This window comes from Podarcis vaucheri (genome assembly GCF_965113315.1).
Source record: "Podarcis vaucheri genome assembly, chromosome: 5".
NCBI classification, from domain to species: domain Eukaryota; kingdom Metazoa; phylum Chordata; class Lepidosauria; order Squamata; family Lacertidae; genus Podarcis; species Podarcis vaucheri.
Genome location: NC_138763.1, coordinates 53260580 through 53286839, shown reverse-complemented (window position 1 = coordinate 53286839; position 26260 = coordinate 53260580). Strand labels below are relative to the sequence as shown.

The following is a 26260-nucleotide window of genomic DNA, read 5'->3' as shown; positions in this document are numbered from 1 at the left end:
GCCTCCAAACAACTGAGGGAAAAGACTGCTGACTGTCTCAGCTGTGTTCTGCTGGGGAAGAGGAAATGGCTCACCTTTATATCCACTCAGCTGTCATGTACTTTGTTGTCCATAGTCAGTGGCAACAGCTGGAGATGCATCAGCATAGTCTCCTCAGGCTTCAGAATGGTGAGTACACCTCAGCAGAGATTCATTTGTATGTTTGTTTGTTATTAAAAATGTTTATAGACCAACCTTAATCTGTACTGATACCAGGGAGGGGCATGCCATAAAACAGTTGTAGGGGACCTTTTTCTGCACAAGGGCTGCATTTCTCTGTAGGGAACCCCACCACCCCAGGGTTGCATGCTAGTGGTGAATGGGGGTCAGAGGCATTCTGGGAGGCAGATGGGATTGCCTCAGCCTATGCAACTCTTACAGTTGCACGGTAGGCTATATCCCAGCTATGAAAAACCCAGAGGTTTCTGTGCCTCCCGTCCCCACCTTTCAATCCACCTAAAGCAAGAAGCATTAACTAAGTTCAAGGAAACATTTCAACCAGGCAAAATCACTTCAGGGTGTGGCATACAGTTGGTGAGGAGTATGGGCTGTATTTGACTTGTGGGCAAGACCTTCCCCACCCCTACCATAAAGCCCAAGGGTTATATCTAACATGAGCTGCATTCAAGGTAGACCGGTTGAATCAATAGACTTAGTAACATAAATCCATTGATTTTGATGGGTCTCCTCTGAGTATTTGGATATTGCTTCAATTATTGAAAACACCAGCCCACAAAGACACTTTAAAAAGCTAAACAGAGCAAAAGGCTAAAACACTAGTTTACCATTAAAAAAAACCCCATAAAAACTTGAGAGCACTTAGCCTAGTGTCCAAAATTGTTTGTAATTGATTCCTTATTGTGAGAGTTAAGTCTACAAAGATGCTTGAATTTTCAGCTCCACCAATGATTGCCAGAAAATGTATTAGGCTCTTCCTGTGCCTGTACATTAGGCTCTGGCCTTTTCCCCCCTCCCCCACTTAGCAACACTTCTATTGCATGAGACATAAGGATCCAAGCCATTCTAGAGGCGGAAATATTTTGGAAGGATGTGAAGTAAATATACTCCAGAGTTCCATATCTTAAAACTGTGAAAATAGCAGGTCAGATTGTCTATTTTCAGTGGTACAAGGTATCAAGCTTTATTTGTTTATTCGTATATTGTCCTTCACCACAAAAGGCTGCAGGGTGGTGGACAAAAATAAGAGAATATAAAAGCGTACTATGGAATTAACAGAAACAATAAAATAATCAACCTATAATATAAGGATCCTTGGGGTGAGCTGCTGTTTTGTAGGGAGGTCATTACGCAGACATGGAGCTACCAACAATAAGCTCTTCAAAGGAGTAGGGGAAGAAGACATTGCTATGTACACTAGCAACCAGAAGAGGGAAAGTATTGGGATGTTTTCACTGTCCCCACCAATCACCTTGCACAAATGTAAAGTATCTCAGGACACTAGGTCTGAACACAGGTCCTCATCATGGAAGTTTCATTCCACCCCCCACCCCCAAAAGATGGCTCCATATGATCCTGAGCAGCTAGGAGCTTGTCAGCAACCATTGGTGCTTGCCCCAGATGACCATATGAATCCACCATATAAGCTAGGACTGAACCAAATCCTATGCAGTAGTCTGGTTTTTATGAACATTGCTTCAATGTGATTCCAACCAGACCACATGCTTGTTGGCTGCAGAGGTGCTTTTATAAGCGATCTGGTTGACTCACCAAACATGTGAAGCAGGTCAGTTATGGCATTCACATAATGCATAAGCACTTCCATCACTATTACAACTCAGACTGCTTTACAACATATATCAATAAGATCCAAACAAGTAATTTTTGAATAGCTACATCAAAATCAGTGGGGCCACTTCAAAACCCTGGAGTAACTTACTTGAAGACAGCCATGGTGTCAATGTGGAGTGGTGGAGCATATGGAATGATGACCAACTGCACTGATATAGTCATAGTCTAGCTATTTATTTACTTTTTCATACACTTTCACATCCCTAAGTACCCCAAAGCTGATCGTGTTGATACCTAGCAACATCCCCAACTCTGCTTTTACACCAAGACTCAGAGGTTCAGAACCTCCCTCAGAATTCTTCTGTCAGTAGGCCCCTTAGGGCATTACGGGGGGAAGAAGCCATCATTACTCAACAGCAAATGCAGTGTCCCCACAAAATCCATAAATCAAAAGTTGTATAATAAATATAACACAGAAGTTGATTGTCCACAGTAATGAAGCTGTCTGATGAAGCAGGATTCATATTACCAAATAGCTTTTCTGCAAAAAACAGAGGTGGGGTGGGGGTGGGAGAGAGATTAGGTTACAAAAACCTATTACTGGTCATTCTGGCCTGACTCAACCACACATTGAGATAGCTTGTATTAAGATTTCTTCCTAGCTTTTATCTTTCAGGATCTTAAACAGTCATTTTTCTCTAAGCATAACAGTTTTGTCTATTGACTGGTCATCTGAAACTTCTCCATGTAGCTTCTATGAGATCATGCCTTGGATGCCTTGATGGATGATTCTGTGGAATATTTTCTTGAATTTTATAAATGCTTGGTAGCAGTGAGGAGTGCCTTCTCTCTCTCTACTGCACTGATTCAATAGCTACTAGCTAGCTGTCTGCTACAACAAATGGATTATTTTTTCCTATACAGTCATACTCATGTTATGGACGCTTCAGGTTACATGCTTTCAGGTTGCAGACCGTGGAAAACCTGAAAGTACCGGAGCAGGTTACTTCCGGGTTTCGCCACTCGCACCTATGCAGAAGCGCCAAGTTGCACCTGCACAGAAGATTCAAACGCTGTGGGTTGCAGACGTACCTCCGTCACGGATTATGTCCGCAACCCGTGGTTCCACTGTATACATTAAAATTTGATGTTGCCACACTGCAGTTCACATGGCTTCAGCATCTAAATTTACACTAAGATTGCTTTCTTAGGCAGAGAAATAGTAGGGAGCATAGCATCAATAAAAGTTGTATATACTACTGCTACTACTACTTATTATTATATAGCTGTCCATAAATATTATCTGAACAGTTTAAACAAAAAAATGCTAAAAATACAATCTATAGTAAACAAATAAACAAAAGAAGTAAAGGCAGTCAAACCTGCCCCACCCCACCCAAATCTCTAAACCTTCTTTACATAAAACAATTTACCGCCAAGATTTAGAGAACAATTAATAACAGGTCCATTAATAAGGTGAATCATCAAAAGCTTTTTAAAGCACTACACTAAGCATGGAACTATGTCTGAAAAGCAAATTCCCTAACCCTAAAACTGTAACTGATCAAATGATAGGCAATAGGAAGCAGTCATAATGGTCAATTTTTAAATGAAGAGAAATGAAAAGTGGGATGGGGTGGTAGTGGCACTTTTCAGTATCCCTTAATGGCCTTTTATGTGGTGGAAATAATGGAAGGACAGCAACCTGATGCATAATATCCCAGTCATCAGTTAGTTCCTGCTGCTGGAGGTCATGTGGTAAATAATAAGCGTTTCCATGCTAGGACACTGCAGTACCAGGACTTGTGTGCTGCTGCTGTGAAATGAAAACTCCAATGCTGGTGTTGCTGAAATAGCAACTTCCCTTCCGTTGAACCAATATAATGAGGGCCCATTCTCACTATTCCCTCAGTGTGTGCTAGCTGTGGAAATAAGTAAGCCTATGTTATGTGTCAAGCAAGTAAACACAAGGTGAGCGAGCAGTGCCGGTGTCGCACACTGAATGCAGGTTTGATCAACTTTAGACATTTCACCTCAAAATGTAGACACTAGGTAGGCACTTGCTGCAACTTAGGCTGAATATAGCATGTAAATTTTGCAGGTCAACCACCTTGCCACAGGCTGGTGCAATTAGAACTCTTCACTGCTTGTTCCTGAGGTGGAAATGATACCTCAGAATATCTGCAAATATATTAACGGGCATCAAGTGTTACAAACATTTTGTCTTATCCTTTTCACTGGTACCCAGTCCTTCTTCAGACCTAATTCGAAGTGCTAGTTTTGACCTTTAAAGCCCTTTGCAGTTTGTGACTTCAGTTATAGTGGGAGGGTTGCAGAGGAATATAGCTCCAAGACCTTTTTTCAGAGCAGTAGCAATGACAAGTGATTTGCCTGAGAACCATGGTAACTGACAGACCCTCTTTGCTCCAGCAAGTGAATGAGTGAATTCAAATTTGGATGTGACCAATTAACATAGAAGAAGTCAGAGGCTGTATGCTTCTTTCCTTTTCTTTTATTGGGCTCCTACTTCAGGCCTGCATTTTAACTGCAACACCTATTTGTGTGTTTTGCATTTCTGACCGAAAGCTTAAGGTTGCATTTCAGCTGGTTGAATATCTTTTGTTGAAGCTCAGTGGGTTTCTCAAGCTGAACCTATGCAATCAGTAGAAAGGATATTGATTTCAATGATGTTTACTTCAAGCTGGGAAACAATTTTTAGGACTGCAGTCATGCAGATTCTAATAAATTGGATCTTGTATTATGTAATGCTACTCTTTGATGTGTATGTGTTTGAGTATAATAATGGATCAACATATTTGCCTTTAGTTTTGGACTCTTGTTAGGGTATAGCTATGGAGGCTGTCATGATGAGTTCCTATACTTCAAAGTTTACCACGACACCATTGTACTTCACTATCAGAAGAATTCCCTGTTCTCACATTGCCTACTGTTCCTTGATATCCTTGTCTGACACTTCCTTCCAAGTACCCAAATGAAATATGGTGAATGATAGAGGAAGGTCCTTTTCAGTAGTGATCCCTGAGTTGTGGAATGCTGCACCCAGAAGGGCCCACATGTTGCTTACTTTAAAACTTATATATCAGGCCAATACCTTCTATGGTCTCAGGCCTTTTTAATCTTTATTATGCTGCGCCTCGCATTGTTTTAGCTTTGTGAAAATTTTCAGCTTTGCACCAGTTTTAAATATTTAGCGCTGGCATGTTTTATTCTCCTGTTCTCTGCTAAGTGGGTTGTCCTGATTTTAAACATGTAGTTCTGCTGTTTTAACTAATTATAATTAATTGTAAGGTGAATGTAGTGCAACAGAATACAGTGGTGCCTCGCAAGACGAAATTAATTCGTTCCGCAATTCTCTTCGTCTTGCGGTTTTTTCGTCTTGCGATGCACGGTTTCCCATAGGAATGCATTGAAAATCACGGGGAGGTTTTAAAATGCTGGGGGTCGGCAGCGCTTCGCTCCCGACCCCCAGCATTTTAAAATCTTCCCAGGACACGGGGAGATTTTAAAATGCTGGGGGTCTGCAGCGCTTCGCTCCCGACCCCCAGCATTTTAAAATCTTCCCAGGACACGGGGAGATTTTAAAATGCTGGGGGTCGGCAGCGAACGCTTCGCTCCCGCCCGCCAGCATTTTAAGATCGCCCGGGGCAGGCGGGGGGGAGCAAAGACTTTTGCCCCCCGCCGGCCTTCAGAAGAGGTCCTCTTCTGAAGGCCGGCTGTGGGCGAAAGTCTTTGCTCCTTACCGCCAGCATTTCCCTATGGGCTTTCGTCTTGCGATGCAAGCCCATAGGGAAATTCGTCTTGCGAAGCGCCTCCAAAACAGAAAACCCTTTCGTCTTGCGGGTTTTCAGTCTTGCGAGGCATTCGTCTTGCGGGGTACCACTGTATTCTATCCCCTCCTCTTTCTGTGCACCCGCTAAATCTGATTCTTCATAGGAACATTTTTACTGCACTGCTGATGTTGATGGGAGGGCCCAGGGTCGGGGCTATGAAAAGTCCTCCTCACATGGCTTACCTTTAACTCCTCAGTGTTGCAGCTGTCCATGCAACTCTGCTTGCAGTAGTCCAAGTCCTCTGGTGGCTTTAAGGTTATGAAAAGGAGTGGGTTTTTTGTTTTTTTCTTTCTCCAAGGAATTGATGCAAAGCTAATATTAGAGTGATCAGAAAAGATTGCAGCCAGATGAACTAAAACCATATGCTAAATGAACTGAATCAGATGAGCAGGGTGACTTTAACTGATCAGTAGATCAGGGTCATTCAAAGCTTGTAAGTCGAAAGCAGGCTGCAAAGTGCTATATAAAGAAAATTGAAACGAAGGGAGCAACTTAACAAAACTGCGAATGAAATTCAATGTGGATAAGTGCAAAGTGAGACACATTGGAGAACTAATCCCATGTAATGATAATGTTGGCTCCAAAAAGACAGTTTCCAAAGCCAACCTGGTGCTGTTGTTGTCTTTTCTATATTTAACAGTCCTGGAATGCCAGCTTTTGAGGTTGAGCTTTTTCAGACACAGCAAATTAGGCCTTAATTCCAATAGAGAAATGCATGCCATTATCTCAACATTAGAGATCATTGTCAATGTGTGCTAAGCACCAAAAATTAAGAGATAGGGAGCCATCCATTATCCCCATGTTGTGTCTCCCTTATCTGTTCCAAATGCCCCCTTTCCTTTGTCACTCTAAAGTGACATATGTCATCAAGGAAAATATGATTTATTGGAGGATGCACATCATTTTTCAGAATGTATGACTGCTCCCATAAAAAATAGTGAGCAAGATGATAGTTCCTTCCATGAGTTGTATAGAACACTATCTGTGAAGGTTAGGTCAGGTTTTATGTCAGCAAAGTACATTGCCAGCCCATGATAAACAGTTTTTAAACATCAAGACAATCTAATACCCTAATTATAGGTCTTGTCCAGTAAAACAGTTCCTGTCAATTCCGTTATCAGTTTCACACCACAAATGGTCCCTGCTAATGAAGTTCTCTGCTCGTGAATATGAACGGTTAGTATTTTTCCTCAATATGCCATCTCATAGCTGGCATCTGGAGGCACATTTTCCTTGTGATAGTGGTTCGATACAGAATGTCTAATATTTGAGATCAGTTTGCCGCAGAGATCATACCAACTCTGAGGAGAGTCTCCACGCTAGCACAGCTCTGAAGTACTAGGAATCTGTGGCAATATTTCCATAAAGCAGATGTGAGGAACTTTTGCCCTCGCCCCTGATATTGTTGGACTACATCTACCATCAATACTGACCCATTGGAAATTGGCAATTCTGGCTGGTCCTGCTGGGAACTGGAGTCAAACAACATTTGGAGGGCAACATTCCTGCCTAGAGCTTTCAGTTATTATGCCTCCTCTATGGAGCCACTGCCATTCAGGAATACTTCTAGAGCAGTGTTTCCCAAACGTTTTTGGGCAACGGCACACCTGTTTACCGGAAAAAAATATCACGGCACACCACCATTAAAGCCCCGCCCCGTGACGTCAGCGCGCAGCGTCACGCCGGGAGGGACGCACAAAAGTGAACGTTTTTTCCCTTCCCCTTGCCGGGGTGGGAGGAGGCAGCAGAGCGAGGGACTGAGGGACGGCGGCAGCTGAGGCGGCGGCGGCTGTTGTGGTGGTGGCGGCGATAGCGGGCGGAGGAGGAGCCGTCGCCGGGAGTTGCTGCTGTTGCTGTTGCTGCTGCTGCCCGGACATGCCGGCCTCCTCCTCCTCCGCTGTCTCGCGCTCCTCCCTTTTGCGCGCGCTGCCCCGCCGCTCGGCACAACCACCGCGGAGCCGCCCCCGGCTCGACGCGGATCCTCGCCACCGCCGCCTCTCGCCGCCCGACTCGCCCGCCTCCCTCCCACAGCACACCAGCCGGTGTCTCACGGCACACTAGTGTGCCGCGGAACACCGGTTGGGAAACACTGTTCTAGAGACATTCACATGGTGGATATTACATAGGATCTAAATTTGAGGGTTCCTGTTCCTTAGATGAAACAACTGAAACTTTTTTGGGGGGTGGCTAAAAGGAGTTCTCTATGATTAGCAAAACGTTCTCATAATTATTTATTTAACATTTTTAATTATACCTTTCAGAAAACATTTCTCATCATATGGCAAATATATGAGTTAAGCATGCAACGGTGTTTAAACACCACATAATTTTAAACTTGGAAAAACTGCCAAAGACATTATAAAACAGTCCTCACACTTAAAACAATACAACCCTGAACATAGTGTAATAAAAATAAAAATAACTTTACAGGAGTCGCCCTTTTAAAACCATTTTTTTTAAAGCTGGAGAGAATAAATATTGCAGGGATGGGACATGCCTAATCTCTCTTAGAATATCAAAATCTGGAGAGAGGATGCTGCAATAAGAGGGGAAGAGTTCCTCCTCCTGCCCATTTGTACTATGCACTATGCCAAGCTGTAACAAGAGGGTGCTGAAGGTAAGGGAAATAGATTCTTTACGGAAGTAACTATGGCAGGTGGCAGGGGTTGACTGAATATCCTACAGCTGTAAAGACTGACTGATAAAGAACGAGCTCTGTTAAAAAGGAAATGAGGGAAAAGACATGACACCATACAGTTCCTGCCACTGAGGGACTAATTCATGTATGCTCCCTGAAAGGGAACATGATAGCTTGAGTGGAAAGGTTCCATTTATTCAAAGGCCAAAGGGGAAAGATTGTTTAAAAAAAACAAAAAACTTTTAATGGATTTGTGACAAAGGACACCAATGAAACAAAGTGACACCTGTTTTCTTGACCCAATCATTGAGGGAAATGCTCCTCTAATGAGGAATGTTTTCCAGACAGAAATCATAATGCCAGTTGAAAAAAATGGAAGCATCCAAACAGTGTTGATACTACCAATGGGGGGTAAGTTGGGCTGGTAGGGATGTGGGGGAAATTTGATTAAGTTCAAATTTAAATGCAAACCTACCTAAGGCTTCCCACAGGCATCTGGTTGACCACTGTGAGAACAGGATGATGGAAAAGATGAGCCTCATCCAACAGGCTCTTCTTATGTCCCTGTGTTCACATCTTATGTTCTATTTCACACTTTCTGAAACAATGTGTTAATGGAAACCCAGCTATATTTCGTACTCTTCTGAAGTGTGCAATGCAGTCCTCCAGCCAAGTTATATGTATAACAATGCCTATACTGGGCCAAATTGTGCATAAATATGCATATACTCATGAAAATAACATAAAAATGCATTATATTATAGGAAATCACTTTGCAAACATTTGTATATTAAGAGAAATTCGCATTAAGATGCTGATGAATTTTCATTAGGACCTTTTTTAAAAGTGGAAACTGATGTGAAAATGTTATAAATTGGCTGGAGAAATGAGAAATAGAGAGGAGCCAAAATGGACAGATTTAACCATCCATGGGGACTGGTAAAAGGGAGTAAATAGGAAGTAGGAGCTGGTGATCAGGGATGGAAGATAGGAAAGACAGTACAGTAATGCCAAATAATGAGGAGTTTGGAATTGCAATGGTGCTGTCATCTACATAAGAACTTTTTCTGTTAGAGGATTGGATATGCGTAACACAGGAGTATTCACACTGAGAGACTCTACAAACACAAGGCATTTAGGAAACATGACCACACAGGATAGCTACTCCATGGAAGCCATGACAAGGAGGTATTCAGGTGATCATTACATTTCCCTGTGAAGATCTGAAAGTGGCCATCTGTGACCACCAGCAGTGTCTATTCAAATGCTGAATCCCACAAGGATATAATGCGCAAATCACAGGAGCCCTGTGTCCCTTGCCATAGACAGAGGGAAACAGTAGGGTGACAGGCCCAAGTAGAAACAAAAGCACTCTGGTTTATCCAGACATTCTCTGTCCCCCTCCTGCCTTTTTTCCACCTCCCCTTGTGCCCTCTCAAACCCAGGATAGAAAAATCATCCCACTTTTTGGGAAGGAAAGTGCCAACCTGTCATTGAAAAAGATGTAAGCGGAAGAAACATTTAATACCAAGAAAATATCTCTGGGTGCTCTCACAAAAAGAAAAAGCAATGGGAAGGTGAGGCTGTATATGTGTATGCGGGAAAGAAGACAGTACTCACTGTACTGATAAACTTTAAAATGTGATTTACTCTGTGAAGGCAGCAGCCTCAGACATCAAAGCTTCAGATTCAATGCAGTGTCAAAAAACCATGAAGCTTTAAGACTCAACCAAGCATCGACACCAAGCTGAAGAAGAAGCTTTTACTCTCGACACCGCTGACTGAACGGATTAGGCTTTAAAACACACACATACACACACAGAGAGAGAAAACCCTTCATAACCTTCTCTCTCTAAAAGCTGCTAGTGGGGAAAATAAATGACTGAATTTTGAGTGTTTGCCCAAGTGCCTCCTTATTTATCCACTGACTTCCTCCTAGTTCTCTGCAGATTTGTTAGGAGGCAAGTGTGAATGTGCTAATGAATTAATTATAACCAAGATATCCAGTGCCCCTTGCAAGGAGCAAAGCAAATGGTTTGGAAAGGATGCCCTTCGTTCTGTCCTGAACTTTTAAATGGAGCAGTTATGCTGGAAGGGTGAGGCTTCAGGTTGCAGCCCCATTTATTTATGAGCTGAGTTCCTTTGCAAACAATAGCAGGCAATATTTAGCTAGGGGTTTGAAAGTGAATCTAATATTCAAAACCCACCTTGGAATTCCCTACCCTCTCTCCCCAGCAAGATTTCCCAGTGACTTCGTACAGCATATGACCTTCACATTTCAGCACTAAAGCCATTAGTCAAATGGCAGGTGCTTTCTGAGCGGTCAACCAAAAAGACTGGCATTGACTTTAATGAGCACTTTTTAAAAAAACCATCTATTACTTTCAACCAAGATTGTGGTTCTACACAGGGAGTAAAAATGCTAATGCACAAATTAGTAAAATAAGATTAAAACTACCAATTTCTGACCACCTTTACTTTAGAAATCTACAATTTCTTCTGTGGGCAATTTCTGCTGCAATATACAGCAGCGTAAATCAGAAATAATAACATTGATTCTTCTTTTTCTTCTTCATCATCATGCATTGATCTCTCTTCTCAAGCCTGATGCAGAAAGGACAATTTAGCAGAGAAGAAAAACAGTGGCATGAAACATCCCTAGTAAAAAAAACCCTGGTTACCTCTAAAAGGCATCCCTCCTGGCTCTTATTAATGCTGAGATCATTTATGAAGCACTGCTTTTTTATTTCTGGAGTCAGGGCAGCCAACCAAGTTTAGTGACATGGAACAAGTTGTCAATAGCTTTACAGACCTGCAGAGGATTTTAATTGGATGGGAGCATTTGGAAGTGTGTGTGTGTGTGTGTGTGTGTGTACGCTTAAAGAGAGGGGGAGGGCATGAGCTCTTCTTAGGAGCAAAGGATGTGTCCATGCACTTCAATGCAAAAAGAAACTAATTCATTTTGTATCTTTCATGGCAAAAATTCACCAAATCACAAATACTTTGCCTCTAGCACAACAAAGGAAGAAGAGATCTAAAAGTATTCTATGGCAGGCAGTTTCATACTCTGGTATTGCCTTTTTGAAAGATAGATCATTTCAGACATTATCATTAGCTTGGAAACATTTTTTGAAATAAATTTGTCTTTGTTGCTATCCTTTCTTCCTTTATCCCCCTAACGTGCCAAACCTATTTTAACCATCCTAGCTGTTCAAACACAGTCCAGATTGGAATGTTAATTCCACAATAGATCCAAGCCACAGTGATATGAACTTCACATATCCAGACGCCTCTGTTCCAGTGGTTTTCAATCATTGGCCTGTGTGGATAAGTGCCAAACCACAGACTTTCCCCTGCCAGTCCACAGCAAGGAAGTCTACTGCTATGGGTTGAGACCCCTTCATTTGCTTCTTTCTTTGTCAGCAAACCACCATCTATCCCCATTCGCAAATGCTTAGTTGCTTACTTGATATCCCGCAGGAAGCAGGCCGTTTGTTTATCTAGCCCACTACTGTCCACACTGGCTAGCAGCAGCTCTCCAGGTGTAAGACAAGAGATACTCTCAGCCCTTACTGGAGATGCTGGGAGTTGAACCTGGGACCTTCTACATGCAAGACAGATGCTCTTCCACTGTGTTTCTTGTATAAGGCAGAAAGTTGAGCTCAGCTTTTTACAGCTATGTGCATGAAAGCATTCACCACAGACTCCTGCCGACGATTTGTTGGCAGGCTAAGAGCAGGATAAGCAAACTCTCCACAGAAGCCCTCTCAGCTCATTAGACTAGATTACACTACAGCACCACCCGCAGTGTGAATAAAACCTCAGTATACAGCATGCATAAGTATGTAGTAGCAATATCCTTGGTCAATTTCATATGTGAAGAATAATGGGTAGGGGAAACAAACACTAATTTTTAACAAAACAAACAAGAAGATTCAAAATGGAAACATTAACCGCGTTAAAAGGTTTAACATGAATGCCCACTGACACTCACATCATTCACCATTTACTCAGAAAGGAGCCTTTTAAATTGTTCTGATACACGTGTTTATGTGTTGCTCATTACCAGTAATGTCACAGGAACAATCTACTAGGTGCCTGTGACATGTAATGGAGACACATACATTGCTTACAGCAGTGCTGGTGGTACTGCAAGGAGCCGCTTTTGGCTCTTTCCCTGGAGTGCATGAAGTACGATGAAAATATCTAAGCAGGTTACATCAGAGATTCCATGGTAGGTCAGAGGGGGAAAGTGTTTATGCTAGGAGTAGTTTAAGTTGAGTGCATAACAAGCAGCCATTGTGCACATTCACTATGCCTCACGGAGTATGTACATAATGGCTGGTTGTTATGCACTCAGTTCAAACTACTACTAGCATAAATGCAGGGAACAGTTGAGTAGTGAGCGGGAGGAGCCTGCGGCCACTAGAGTGAAAGGGGAATTTTAATCACTATTGCAGGGAGAGGGATGGGTTGCCCACCTCTGAACTAGTGATATTAACAAAGGGTATCCTACTTGGAGAGTGGGCATATTGTCCAGAGAATGTGTAAAATTCAGCTGAGATAGGCTTATTCCCTCAAACTTGTTGGAAATTATGCATGATGTCTGGAGAGCGTACAAAATGTCAAGTTATGTGCATTCTTCATGGCCTGTGGGAGTCTGTTTATTGAGAGTCTGTTTATTGACTGGGAAATGTACACATTTTCCTCATGGACAATGCATGTGTACGTTCTTCATTAGGATGAATGTGCACGGGGGCAGTTGCTCTGCACATTAGCCCCTCAGTTCACATTATCCATATTTTATATCTATATGTATAGCTATATGTGTATGCACATGCCATAGGAAATATCAGCTCTACAATACTGCCATCAATTATCCAGCTGTGTTTCCTTTGACTTCACAAAATGCCAAATCATCTCCTACATATTGGGTAATATGTTATCGTCTATTTTTTAAATAAAGTGTCCTGGACATGCAACAGCAGAGTTAAAATTGCATGCAACTGATCAGTGTTCATGGTTAAATGTAATCCAATGAGACATTTCTCCTCTGATTAATTTCAAGTGCATTGTCAAAGATGGTGCAGACAACATCAAATTTGCAGCATGAGGCGGCCCTGATGTCTCTCAACTTCACTACGATCTGTTATGATTAGTGGGTAACAATCATTGCCCCCCCCCCCAGTTTTCAAGAGGGAGACGGATCAAATACCAAAATACAGAGGGATTCTTCATGCTTCGCAACAGAGGACGGTCTTTTGTGTATTTGTCAGATTAACATATTCTCGGATGGCATTTCCCAGAGGGAAATATCTGTCTCAAGCTGTTTCTTTCAGGCTTTTGCACACTGTCTGAATGGATCGTTATGAAATTGCATCACTAATGCTTACAGCAGAGAAGCTGCTTGGTGCACAACCACAGCGAAATCATTCACATCCTAGCCACCCATGTGTACTTAACTAGTGTTCACACAGCCACACAACTTCCTCCTCAGTCACGAAGGGAGACCCACCACAGCCCACTAATAAAAGCAGCAGAGAGCTTTTAAATTTTTTGTAAGTCAAAGTCAATGAGAAAACACCAGAGGCATTAACGTTACCAGCCATATGTGACAGAAAGCTCCCTATCCACAGCAGCTATTTATCTTGTCCAAGCATTTTACAAACTCCTATACCTCAGTATTTTTGTTCTCAGACAGAACCAGAATGTTGAACCAAATGGTGAGAAGAATATAGCCCTGCTTGAGTATTCCTCCCCTGAACTGTATGAGCGGCAGGGCAGAGAGGTGCACCCAGTGACCCCAACCCAGCTCTTGCTGCCATGCTGGCCCCATCCCCTACCATCTATGCATAGGACAGAGTACCTTTCCCAGCCACAGGGCTGAATTCACTTATTGGTAATCTCCTGGGAACTGTGTGTCAGTGGTGGGCAGGATCAGAGGGGAAACTGGGTAAGACCTGAGGCAAAAAGTAAGTGAAGCAATGCATTTGTCTCTTACCCTTGAACAGTAGGCCACATTTCAGTCAGGCTTTGGCCGGGGGGGGGGAAGGATATAAATAACATTATTATTATTATTATTATTATTATTATTATTATTATTAAATGTCAAAGGCATCTACACTCCACCATCCACCCTCTACGCAAGTAGGAAACCTTATCACAGTTCAAGGACACATTCCAGACAGAAGCACTCGAGTGCACAGAGCAAGATGTTGATGTTGGCTATTTGCAGTATGGTAGCGCTGCAGAGAGCTTGCTGGGGAGACCATGCATTAAAAAGGGACTCAAAAAGTACTTAAAGAAGGTTTTAATAAGAAAAACAAAAACTCCATTTACACTAAATACATCCCCAACCACCAACCCATCCCCCAGGATAATGGGAGAGCTAGGTGCTGCTCCTTATATACTACACCCAATTGCTGACACAGCTTAATCAATACAACTCAGCAGCACCTGCTATGTTTCACAGCTGCAAAGCTGGGTCTCGTTATCTTGCTCTGGCCCTTGCTCTGGCCCCTTAAATACATACACATTGGGTGGAACAATGATGAACCTTTACATTTAAAGAAACCATTCAACAGTTGAGGGTTGGAGCTTGGGGACAGGCATGGGCATGGGCAGAGGAGAGCCCTATGGGTCAGGTAGAGAGACCCAGAGGACCACACTTGGCTCCTGGGTCTGTGGTTCTGCACATAGGTTTATGCATTGGAGGGCATATCTGTAGAAAGAAGCCTGCTCTATACTAGTGATATAAGAAGGCAGCTATCACTGTTACAACCTGCAATCAGTGCTATTTTTGTTCTATGGCAGTTTGGTTTCTGACAAATACTGCATTATTCCTCTTGCTGTCTGCTCTTTAACATAATTTACGTAATTTACACAAGTTATATAACTAGTTTATTAACCTGCGTACCTTGCACACATTTCAATATAACGGAAATGTCAAAACAATGTTTAACATACAGGTCCTGCTTTCTGCCCACTCATTAAATGAAAACTCACTTATCCAAATGTAAAGAATTATGTCCAAACCTCACTATGCACTCAGCAGATTCAGATGTTCAAACAGCTGGAATTTACCCACTTTCTTTTTTCCCTTGTCTCTCTTTTGCTGGTTGGCTACAGCCATTTCAGGAAGAAATAATAATAATAATAATAATAATAATAATAATAATAATAATAATAATAATAATAATAATATACATAAACCCCATCCATCTGACTGGGTTGCCCCAGTCATTGAAAAAGGGGGTGTGAAAAATCATTAAAATCCCAGATTAGAAATGTTCCCAGAGGAATCAGTGGAACTTGTGGACTTGTTATGAAGTTGACATAATTAATAATGGTATTTCTGTTGCTCCTCACCTGTGCCTTAGATTTCTACACCATTCATCATCAACTTCATTCTTCCAAAACACTTGAACAAGACCACAAAGAAATAAGCTAAATTATGTAATCAGAGCAATATACCTACAGTGGTACCTTGGGTTAAAAACTTAATTCATTCTGGAGGTCTTTTCTTAACCTGAAACTGTTCTTAACCTGAAGCACCACTTTAGCTAATGGGACCTCCTGCTGCCGCTGCGCTGCCACCACACAATTTCTGTTCTCATCCTGAAGCAAAGTTCTTAACCCGAGGTAATATTTCTGGGTTAGCGGAGTCTGTAACCTGAAGTGTATGTAACCTGAAGCGTATGTAACCCAAGGTACCACTGTAATTGACATGATTTTCTTCATTTATGCACAGAGCTGTAGAGTTCACATGGCCCTACCGATGGCTTTGGAAAGCTGAGCAAAGTAAAAGGAATGTATTTTTCTCACACTCCCCAAAAATGTGTCGGGAAATTAACATGTGACATCTCCTGAATGCATCTCTAAGCTGACATTATCATGTGTGCTGTTATTGGGCCAGATGGAAATAACTGAGCGCCATTTACAACTCAAAAGCCAGAGAGGTCCTAATTTATATTGTTTACCAGGTCCAGCTGCTCAAAGCAAATGCTTCTCTTCTACTCCCACTCCCCCTTCTTTCTCCCCTAAGGTAAGTTTGGGCTTAACATCCCCATCAATCAGAGACAATTCTTTTGTGCCAAGATGTTGACGTACAAAGTTACACTTCCCTTTGGAAAGCAACATGGCTCTTTTATTAAACTCATCTGTTTCAGTTGCTAAGGCTGAGAGTTCCTAAGTTGTCAGAAGTTGCTTCAATGCCTGATGGGAATGTGAAGGGGGTGGTAGTTGTGCCTACAATTTCTGTGAAGACATGTGTCCAGGAAGAACACTTGTCATGACTGATGTGCCAGCCTTCTGAGAGCAGTGATTAAAAATGAATATTATGAGATCTTAGGTCAAACTAATTTGCACTTTCTCCATCCTGCAGACATCAGCCAGGGTGAGTTTATAATGCAGGAGTGGTTGTTGTTCAGATCCAGACTGTGTTCTGGGCAGTCTGTCTCTTGTTAGATACACTACCCAACAGCAGTACAGGCAAGGGCAAGATTCTGATGAGCACACCCATGTGTTGGAGTTGTCACTTGTACAGACAATTAGATTTATTCAAACACATAACTGTCTGGCTTTTTCTGAGAGAAATGCTTAAAACATGTATATGGACAGGTTTATTTGATTGGTTGGATGAACTATAAGTTACTCTTAGGTTCTGTAGAGTAGAGCATTCAAAATAGTAGCATGCACTACTTTACACTTTGTTTACAGTTTTAAGAAATGAAAAAGAACAGAGCAAGAGTGACAGAGATGCACGCAGAAGGCCCCATATTCAGTTTTGTGTACCTTTGTCTGAATGTGGAGCCCTCCAAACATTTTGGACTCCAACGCCCATCATTCCTAGCCAGCATTGGTCAGGGATGATGGGAGCTGATGTCCACAACATCTGAGGGTGCCATGATGGCTATGCCTGGTTTAAGGCAGTACAGTGGTACCTTGGATTAAGTACTTAATTCGTTCCGGAGGTCCGTTCTTAGCCTGAAACTGTTCTTAACCTGAAGCACCATTTTAGCTAATGGGGCCTCCTGCTGCTGCTGTGCCGCCAGAGCACAATTTCTGTTCTTATCTTGAAGCAAAGTTCTTAACCTGAGGTACTATTTCTGGGTTAGCGGAGTCTGTAACCTGAAGTGTATGTAACCCGAGGTACCACTGTATTGAGTCTGATGTACCAGTGGCCTGACTTTGGTATACTGCAGTTCTGACAATCATTGGAATAAATAAACATAAAAGTGAAAGTGGTGTATTTTAAATAGTATAAATGGACTGTATTTTGGGTAGGTCTCGAAGTCCACCTTTTAAATCAGCTTCATTTGATAATAATAGTTCTGACACTGGTCATCCTTTTTTTCTTTTAGTACAACTTTTCTAAGATGAGAGCCTCGTTCCAGACTAGAGGCTTATGACCATGACCCAGGAAAGACAAAACATTGGTTGTATACAGCCAGAGCTGAAGCATGTAACACCAAAGCAGTTTTGTCAACGGGGTGGGGTGGGGGAGAGCCTTGGCTATAGCTACTGTTCATCTGGTGGTGTTTTACACACACACACACTCTCTCTCTCTCACACACCCACACACCCACACACCCACCCCCCCACACACCCCTTGCCTACATTTATTCATTATTTTGTACAGCTCCTTCACAATTTGCATTACATTTTGCCCAATTATGCTATGGTTGAAAACCTGCCACTGGTTTTAGTTAACTAATTAAGGATTTACAGTTATATGAACTCAGTATGCATGCTAGCCAAGCTGCTGCCTATTTATTGCAGCACATACAGAGATACGTTTTAGATGAATTCCTTTTCAAGTTCCTTTACACATCTGTGATAAAAGGCTTTGGCTGTGAGCCTAATCCATTCAGTCACTGGAAGTTTCGCCTTTGATTTCAATGGGATATAGATTGAATATTCCATTGCACAGAACATCCCATCATGTTGTCCCAAGGGAATGTACAAGTCAAGCAAAGGTGCAGAGATGCCATATGTTTCTATTGCCATTTGCATTTCCTTTGACACACTAGATTGAGAACTAATTTTAGCACAGGTTAAATACAGAGACACACACATAGCTAATTCTTTTTCTGGACCTCTCTGCCTTTGTGATCCAACCCTTTTCACACTTACAGGTTGTTGGTAATGGAGTCTCATCCCTTCCATATGCTATATGGATTCTATCACTTTTCCCATTTCTGTAAAGGACAGGTGTCTACCCTGCCTGACAGGTCTGAAAAATGAATGATTTTCATTGCGCCATGATAGATACACTCCCTAGACAAATCTGATCATGATCTACAGACAACTTCTTTAGAAGATTGACTCAAAGCTTGAAAAATGGTGTGCATATCCCCTTGAGAAGTACAGCTTCTCTCTGAAATAGGAAATAAATTATCAGTGCTCCGTGGCTATTCCATCATTTTATCCTCTGATGGAAAAGAAAAGCTATTTGCCTGTTTATCACAATGATCATCGAAACGAGGAAACCTTTCTGAGTTAGAATTGGAAGCATGAAGATCATCTGTTTTTTTTATAAAAAAAAACCTCTTTCGGGGTTTATCTCAAGTACCTTGTTATTAGGACTTTTTTTGTAATGTTCCAGAAATCCTCTGATAACATCTTGGTAGGACTTTGATCTTGCCTCCCTAAAATCTATTTAGATCTGCTTGTAAAGTTCATTCATTTTGTATTAAATGCTTGATAGCAGAATCTCGTGGCCATTGTGTAATGCCATGGAGCTGATCTAGGTTGTATTTTTGACTGCGTATTGGTAATTTTGAACCGGTGTTATGAACACCCAGATATACAAATGATGAGTCACCTATCTCTTGGAAGAGAAGGATGGTGGAGGAGTGGCTCAAACCGGGAGCTGGTGAGTTGTGTCAAAGTATCTTACCACAGGTTCATTGAGATATTTTTGGGGCTATGGAGATCAGATCTGGAGCTGCGTCCCCAGCCCTTAGCCCTTCCAGCTCACTTATTCATACAGCTACCTGTTTTGTCAAACACATTACTTGTTCCCTCACAAAGCATTTCTTGAGGAATATAGAAAAGTACAAAATGTTTAATTCTTGTAAACTACTCTAATGAAAGAATTGTTCTGCTTTTAAACACTCCAGAGGTGGTCTTTAGCAGCATAAGCGGCTTGAAAGCGCAATTGCAAACTGCCCTGTGCTGCACTTTGAGGTCCCATTAATTGGGATTTCAAAGCACAATATCATCTGATGTCACTATGATGTCAGGTGATTGACAGGTTGGCAGTTCATCCATCTGTCTAACTATCAGGGGTGAGGAGATCACCCCTATCAGGGGTGAGGAGATAAGGTACTAGCCAACTGGGTCAGAAAAAGTTTCCAACCCCTTATCTGCAGCCAAGCCCCTCTACCCCTCTATAAATTACTTCTTGAGTCTCTCGGGTTAAGGCATCCTGTGCACACCTACCTGGGAGTTAGCCTATAGAACTCAGGGGTGGGGCTAATTTTGCGTGGACATGTATAGGATTATATTGAAAGAGTCCAAGCCAATTTTTTAACTACTTGGTCCTGAAAGAAGTATACTTTCCTTTACAGAGATGTGAAGTTCTTTCTTCTTACGGTATGGTAATTCCTTCTCAGCTATACCCTGTTATTGTCCATGATAAAAAGGATTCTTCCATCTAGTGGGGGAAATCCCCCCACCATCTTCTAAAAAGTTCAATTAATTTCTTATCTTTATTAAACTGGTCCTAGTTTAATTCTTATGGCTTTCTACAAAATGGAGCACAGTTGACAGACTGTATAGCATTTTTAAATACTTTAATTGTTTCTCTGCCACTTGGAACAGAGATAACATATTTCTCTTCAGCTTTAAGATTCTCCTGCAGCCATAAACCTTGAATATAAATATGATACATGGAAACTGGGGCCTGTTCTTGCACCTGCACAAAAGTGGATAAGATGACACTGTCTTTTTGTGTCCGTCAGATTCTGTATGTATGTTCATTTGAAAAATGACTGGGAAAGAGCATGAAGCAATTACAGTAAGGGATTTAAGCACAAAGCCTGGCATTGCTGATTGCAGGCAGACTTCTAATCCAATTGAATCAGTGGCTGTTGCCCTCAAGTACTTAATATCAGCCTTCATGATGTCTGAAGCCTGCCTTCCTTTTCTGTTTTTCTTTTTGCTGTTATTCATCAGCATGTAAGTTAAGAAGGTAAAGGACCCCTGGACTGACCTTGGGGTTAGGCGCACCTTAAGGCTAAAGGAGCCAATGTTTGTCCTCAGACAGCTTTCTGGGTCATGTGACCAGCATGATTAAACTGCTTCTGGTGCACGGAACACCATGACAAGTGCCAGAGCGCACGGAAATGCTGTTTACCTTTCCACCTGCTTTCAAACTGCTAGGTTGGCAGAAGCTGGGACAGAGCAACAGAAGCTCATCCCATCACAGATTTGAACCACCAGGTTTCTTTCTTTCTTTCTTTCTTTCTTTCTTTCTTTCTTTCTTTCTTTCTTTCTTTTTGTGTGTGTATGTGTGTGTGTGTGTTTATTTATTTGCATAGTTCTTTTTGTCTGTATAATTCTAAGCACCATATCATGGGTTCCCTGGTGGTCTCCCATCTGGCCACCTCAGCACACCTACCAAGTGTCCCAATTTTCAAGGGACAGTGCCAGATTTACAGAAGCCATCCCAGTTTCTGATTTGACCCCGGAATGACCTGCTTTTCCTTAGGACATTCCCCTTTTCATTGGGAAGGGGTTTTTTGGGGGGTAATGTTTAATTATGTTTTTGTTTAAGTTGGAAACCGCCCAAAATCATCATCATCATAATGGAATAGGAAATTCCTATTTTCATGGGAGAAATGTTGGAGGGTATTAGACAGGTATAGGGCATAGCTAGTGCTCAGTAGATGAAGGAACAACTGCAGCTGGAATCCAAAGGAATAGGAAAAATTTCGCATATTTATAAAAAGTGGAACATGGAAGAAAACCCGTATGAGAAGACTTAGCAGCATCACTTAAGAGGAGCAGTGCTTGTGGCTTCTCATTTTCTCAGGGCCCAGGGTTGCTGGGTTGTCGGGTTCAATGTGACACCTCCTTCTGCTGGCTCATTGGTTACCAGAGTGCTAAAAGGCCTAGTGATCTCCTATGGTGGGATCATTTCGTCTGTATGAAAGAAAGGAGATAGACATGTAAGTAGGATTTCTCTCAGCATATGAATTCTGCGATGATAGAGAATTCATATTGAGCATAGAGGAGTTAAGGAATACTAACTGTGAGCCCCATTTCTCTTTCTTTTCTAGGCTTTCCAGACTGAGAAAAGTCTTTTCCCATCTGGGGAGAAAAACTAAGATTTCTCCTCTCCCAGAGACCTCCCCATCGCCCACAACCTCCCCCTCCGCACCCCTCTTTGAGAGGACACAAAAGGTAAGCCCCTTCAGCATATAGATGTTGCTTTCAGAATAATATTGTCCCTAAGGATTCTTAGGAATGGTCTCTCTGTAACTGTCTGAGGCCTATTTGAAGGTTCAGAAAATGAACATATCCCATGTGGTTCTTTGTTTTCCTGTAAGCTCTGCAGACCTCTTGCCATCCTGATCTGGAGGAAGATGGCAGGAGGGAGAAACACCAAGGAAAACATGAAGGTGATGTTGATTTCCAAGGATATGTTCAGGGTAAATAGGAAAGTCCCTATAAAACAGTTATACTTGCTAGCCTTCTCTTCTTTTCCATTCAGTTGATATAATAGTTGAAGACCTGGGGGGAGAGCAGGGGCCTTGAAGTTGTCCATCATCTGTGCAGCAGACTGAGAAGATAAACAGGTCACCTAGTCAAAGTCATCCCTGCTAAGAGAAGCATCTCTTCTATCTCTTCCAATAAAAAATTCAGAAACAATCAACCAGAGCCAAAGAATGGCAGTAGGGATGATAATTTAGGTAAACCCAAAAAGTTGGGTTTAGACCACAGTGCCACCTGCTCCCTTGCAGCAGCATGCTCATCAGCATGTATTGGTAACATAACGGAATATCTACATTAATTAATTAATTAATTGCCCTATACCCAGGGGTCTCAGGGCGGTTCACACTACAAATATAACCCTCCTTTGAGAGCTGTTTATAGATTCACTGGTGTGACTTCCCCAGTGAATCTATAAAACAGATACTTGGGAAAGATGCTAAGAACTCATTTCATCACTGGCCCATGTGAGTTTTGTTTTGTTTTGCACCAATGATTCCAATATACTTGCCCAGTGAAAACTCTTCTGCTGTGCACCTGCTCTCTGCTCATAGTGCATTGTCACCTGGATGGCACAGAAAGCTCTGTGGAGGACTGGTGGGTGGGTGCTTCACCGTTATGCATTTCCTCCAGTGCTACTGATTTACAGCTTTTGTGTTAACTGTACAAAGCAAATCCATTCCTAGTAATTCCACCAGTTTGAATAACCAGGTAACCAGGACACACATGCAGGGCATTATGTAAGCCCCAAGACTCCATCTCTGTTTAAGTTCAGTGGGATGCTTTGCTAGCTCAGTGAATGTTGTGTTTTTCTACAAGTGTTACAATTTTATGATGTGACTCTAAGAAATCTGTTTATGCTGATACACTCATAGGGCTTATATAATTGGTTGCATGCATATCAAATCCTAATGGAAACTATTGCCATCACTTCCCAATTTGGGTAATTAGAAATAATAGAATGGAGGGACTTGTTTTTCTGTGGCCTGTATATGACCTTTGAAAGCCATCTCCACCGTATGATGTGATTACAAACAACATGAATCTCTTTCTGCTTCACCTTATTAGCATTTATTAATACTTGTGGCTTCTTTCCCTTCAGTTTATTATCTTAAAACTGCAGCTATTGATATAGGGTGGAGAACACTGATTTAGCACCTATGGTGTAAAGCTTATCTTGATCTTAACATTTAATCTCCACTCTTAATTTGCCAAGTTTTCTTTCTCACCATTGCTTTTTAGATCTTGCCTTTCACCATACACAGGCCTATAACTATAGGGAGCCAATTCTTGGAAAAGTTGGCAGCTATTCAAAGTGGAACAGAGTAAAGACACCACATTGGATGATGACATGTTGGATGATGGATTCTGGTGCAATCTAAAGGATGCAACAGCTGTCCAAAACGTCTCCTGTGTGTGCGTGTTCAGCTGAGAAGTGTCACCAGCTGTGGTGTCTTTGGGGGCAGGGGAAAAGATGGTCTACAAGCTGGTGCTATATTAGAGAACTGGCCCAGGATGCATGGCCACATGAAGTATTGATGTCAGAAAATGAATCTCTCTCTCTCTCTCTCTCTCTCTCTCTCTCTCTCTCTCTGTGTGTGTGTGTGTGTGTGTAGAAAAGCATCAACTCCCAATCTACTTGGGTAGCTTAAAGCTAAAGCTAGCTCTCTTTCTCAGAATTAGAATGGCTGCTAGTTTCTTACCAGATTTCATTATCTATAACAATAACAATAAATAACAGAAATGAAGCAGAAGAATTGTCATTAAATTTTGCACTAAATCTCATAGTTCAGAAAAACAGATATCCTTGAGGATATAAAAGTATCACGGAGAAAGGAGGCTTCTAATAATGTAATTATGTCCTCGTTGCTATGGTCTTCGGCCTCTGCAGATTTATTAAAAATCCAGTCTTCTGTTTTCAGTCAGATAAGGAGGAGGGTAGCTGAAGAAAAAGGGGAGCAAGTAATGGGAAGAAGTGGAATGGGAGGTAAATTTCTGTGTGTCAACTGAGCAACAGGTCAGAGTAGCACAGCCTTTGCCAAGCTGGTGCTCTCCAGATGTTTTGAACTCCAACTTCCATCAGCCCCAGCCTGCATGGCCATTGTGGTCAGGGATGATGGGATTCGTAGTCTAAAAATACCTGGAGAGCACCAGATTAAGGAGAGCTGGAGTAGCAAGCAAAAGATAAGGAAGATGACAACAACTGTTTGTACAAAGGGAAGGAAAAATGGGGGATAAGTTGTTATTAAGTTCTTCTTTCTGCTGCTAATAAATAATCAAAGGAGAATGATTCACAGCAACTGAGAGGATGCATGTAGAGTTTTTAATTGTCTTCTCCATCATTGCGACAAACCATCTAAATCCAAAACTTTCTCTAGAATACAGCCATATTCCCCTGTGAACACATAAGCATAACTATCTCTTGTTTGATCTGTTATTCAGAAACTGATATAGACTTATCTTCCTTTATCGTTAATGACATACCAAAATCCATAATAATTATACTTAATCTTTTAATACATAACTAGTTATTTCTCGTTTTATAGCCCTTTTGTTATTTTTAGTATGTTTCTAGGTATTACATGTAATTGTGCCTTTTCCACATTATGGGGCATTTTGTTTTGTGCAATTGTTGTGTAAAACAACTGCACTGTTAAACAAATTTAAAGTTAAAATACTGCTTCTGAAACAGGGATGTTCCATTCTTAGTTATTGTTACAGAGTTTGGGGGTACAAGGTCACCCATAACTGCTAGAGTCAGTGAATGTTAGAAATTAATAAATGGTAGAATTTATATAATATTTGTAGTGTTGAAGGAAAGATGCCAGACATTAAATTAAAAATGCAGGCTAAACCAGGAAATCGCTTGGGGAGAAGGGCCACGAAGGTGTAATTACAAGACAATGGACAGTCATTGACTCTCTTGTTTGAGCTCTGAGTAATTAACATAGTTGGGAGGTTACAGGAGGCAGAGGCAGATATAGGATACCATGACTAGTTCTCCCATACAGGGCACAGGAGCCAAGGGTGTGCTGTCCTGCCTGCTTCCCAAAGCCTAGTAAGTGCTTGCCCAGCTTTGGGAAGGAGTCAGGAGGGCTCTGGGATCCTGCCAGAGCCTCATACCAAAGCCTAGCACCTCCCTTACCCGACTTTGAGCTGGGGGGAAGTCATCAAATTTTGGCCTTACACAGGGCGTCATATTGCCAAGATCTGCCACTGCAGGAGGCATGATGTCACACAGGAAAAATGTATTCGTTTGAAAATCAGAGGTCTGGGTTAAGCAGGGAGCAAGCAGACAGCTGGGAGCAGGGGTTCTTGGGGAAAAGAAAGGAAGTGGGCAGGACTCCATGAGCTGCTGTGACGGCCAAAACCACATTGGCAGGCTGGGGCGCAGAGGCCCAGAGATGACAGTCAGGATGCTTTGGTAATCCAGTGCTGCACTGCTGAGGGAAGAAGCTCCTCTTGAGATATAATGCTGTGAACTCTCTCCAAAGTAGACCCAGATGTAAATATGTGTACAATGAACCATATTTCTTAAAGACAGTAGTCTCCACTGTGCCTTGATTTCCCAATGGAAACATAACCCTGGGTGATCGTCTAGAACCCCCTGGAATCTTGCTATCGCTCAGCAGAGACTGCGGGTAGCGTGCAACCTCTGTAACATTATGATAGCTGAAATCATTGATAGATTTATCCACTACAATTATGTCTAAATCTATTTAAAAACAAACTTACTCTAGTCACTAGTTTAAAGTATGCCTGGCATTTATTCTCTGATTCCTTGCTGAGTACAATGGATTTTCATCTCTAGGTTCCCTGTAATGGGAGTGCTTCTTCTATCATAACTACTAGAATCCACTAAGCTTGGAGCAGTAATGAAAATCATCCTGAAAATTATGTTTCTGGTGGAGATTTGCCTCCATGGGTGTCATCATATGAGGCAAGCACTTTGGAAATCCTGGTTGCAGCTTGCAGGGGCTCATTTGGCCCTGTACAGGAGATTGTAAAAAATGATACAGCGAGGCTTTGGTATAATTAAACAGACTGAACTCAGAGCTAAAAGAGGGCAATATCTTGTCCTTGCTATTGGACCAAGATGGAAAGTCTGTGTATGTGTTCTTTCAATATTGCAATAGTGAAAAGTCTGAATTTGAGCTAGGAAGAACACAGGCAAACCTGCCTGGGGAGAAAATTCACCTTTCATTAAAGCTGAGCAAACTTGCCAAGACTGCCAGGCTCAACATAAGCTTGATTAAGGCCAATG

General features: G+C 41.9%; 1 protein-coding gene and 1 long non-coding RNA gene across 4 annotated transcripts; both read left to right on the top strand.

The window, feature by feature from the left end:
- Positions 1-45: 45 nt before the first annotated feature.
- Positions 46-13475, top strand: LOC309532449. Of its 3 annotated transcripts, none has more exons than XR_014219860.1 (3): positions 46-172; positions 8110-8256; positions 13346-13475. It is a non-coding gene; the product is annotated as an uncharacterized lncRNA (long non-coding RNA). The 3 variants fall into 3 exon arrangements; XR_014219861.1 differs by lacking the exon at positions 13346-13475 and adding an exon at positions 10881-10961; XR_014219862.1 differs by lacking the exon at positions 13346-13475 and adding an exon at positions 9937-10152.
- Positions 13476-21408: 7933 nt separating this feature from the next.
- On the top strand, positions 21409-24489 carry LOC309532969 (uncharacterized protein; the record flags this gene model as incomplete). The annotated part of the gene is made up of 4 exons (XM_082223748.1): positions 21409-21452; positions 21564-21687; positions 21834-21905; positions 23239-24489. 4 exons carry the CDS (start codon positions 21409-21411, stop codon positions 23323-23325), a joined length of 327 nt encoding a protein of 108 aa, XP_082079874.1. The 3' UTR covers positions 23326-24489.
- Positions 24490-26260: the final 1771 nt, after the last annotated feature.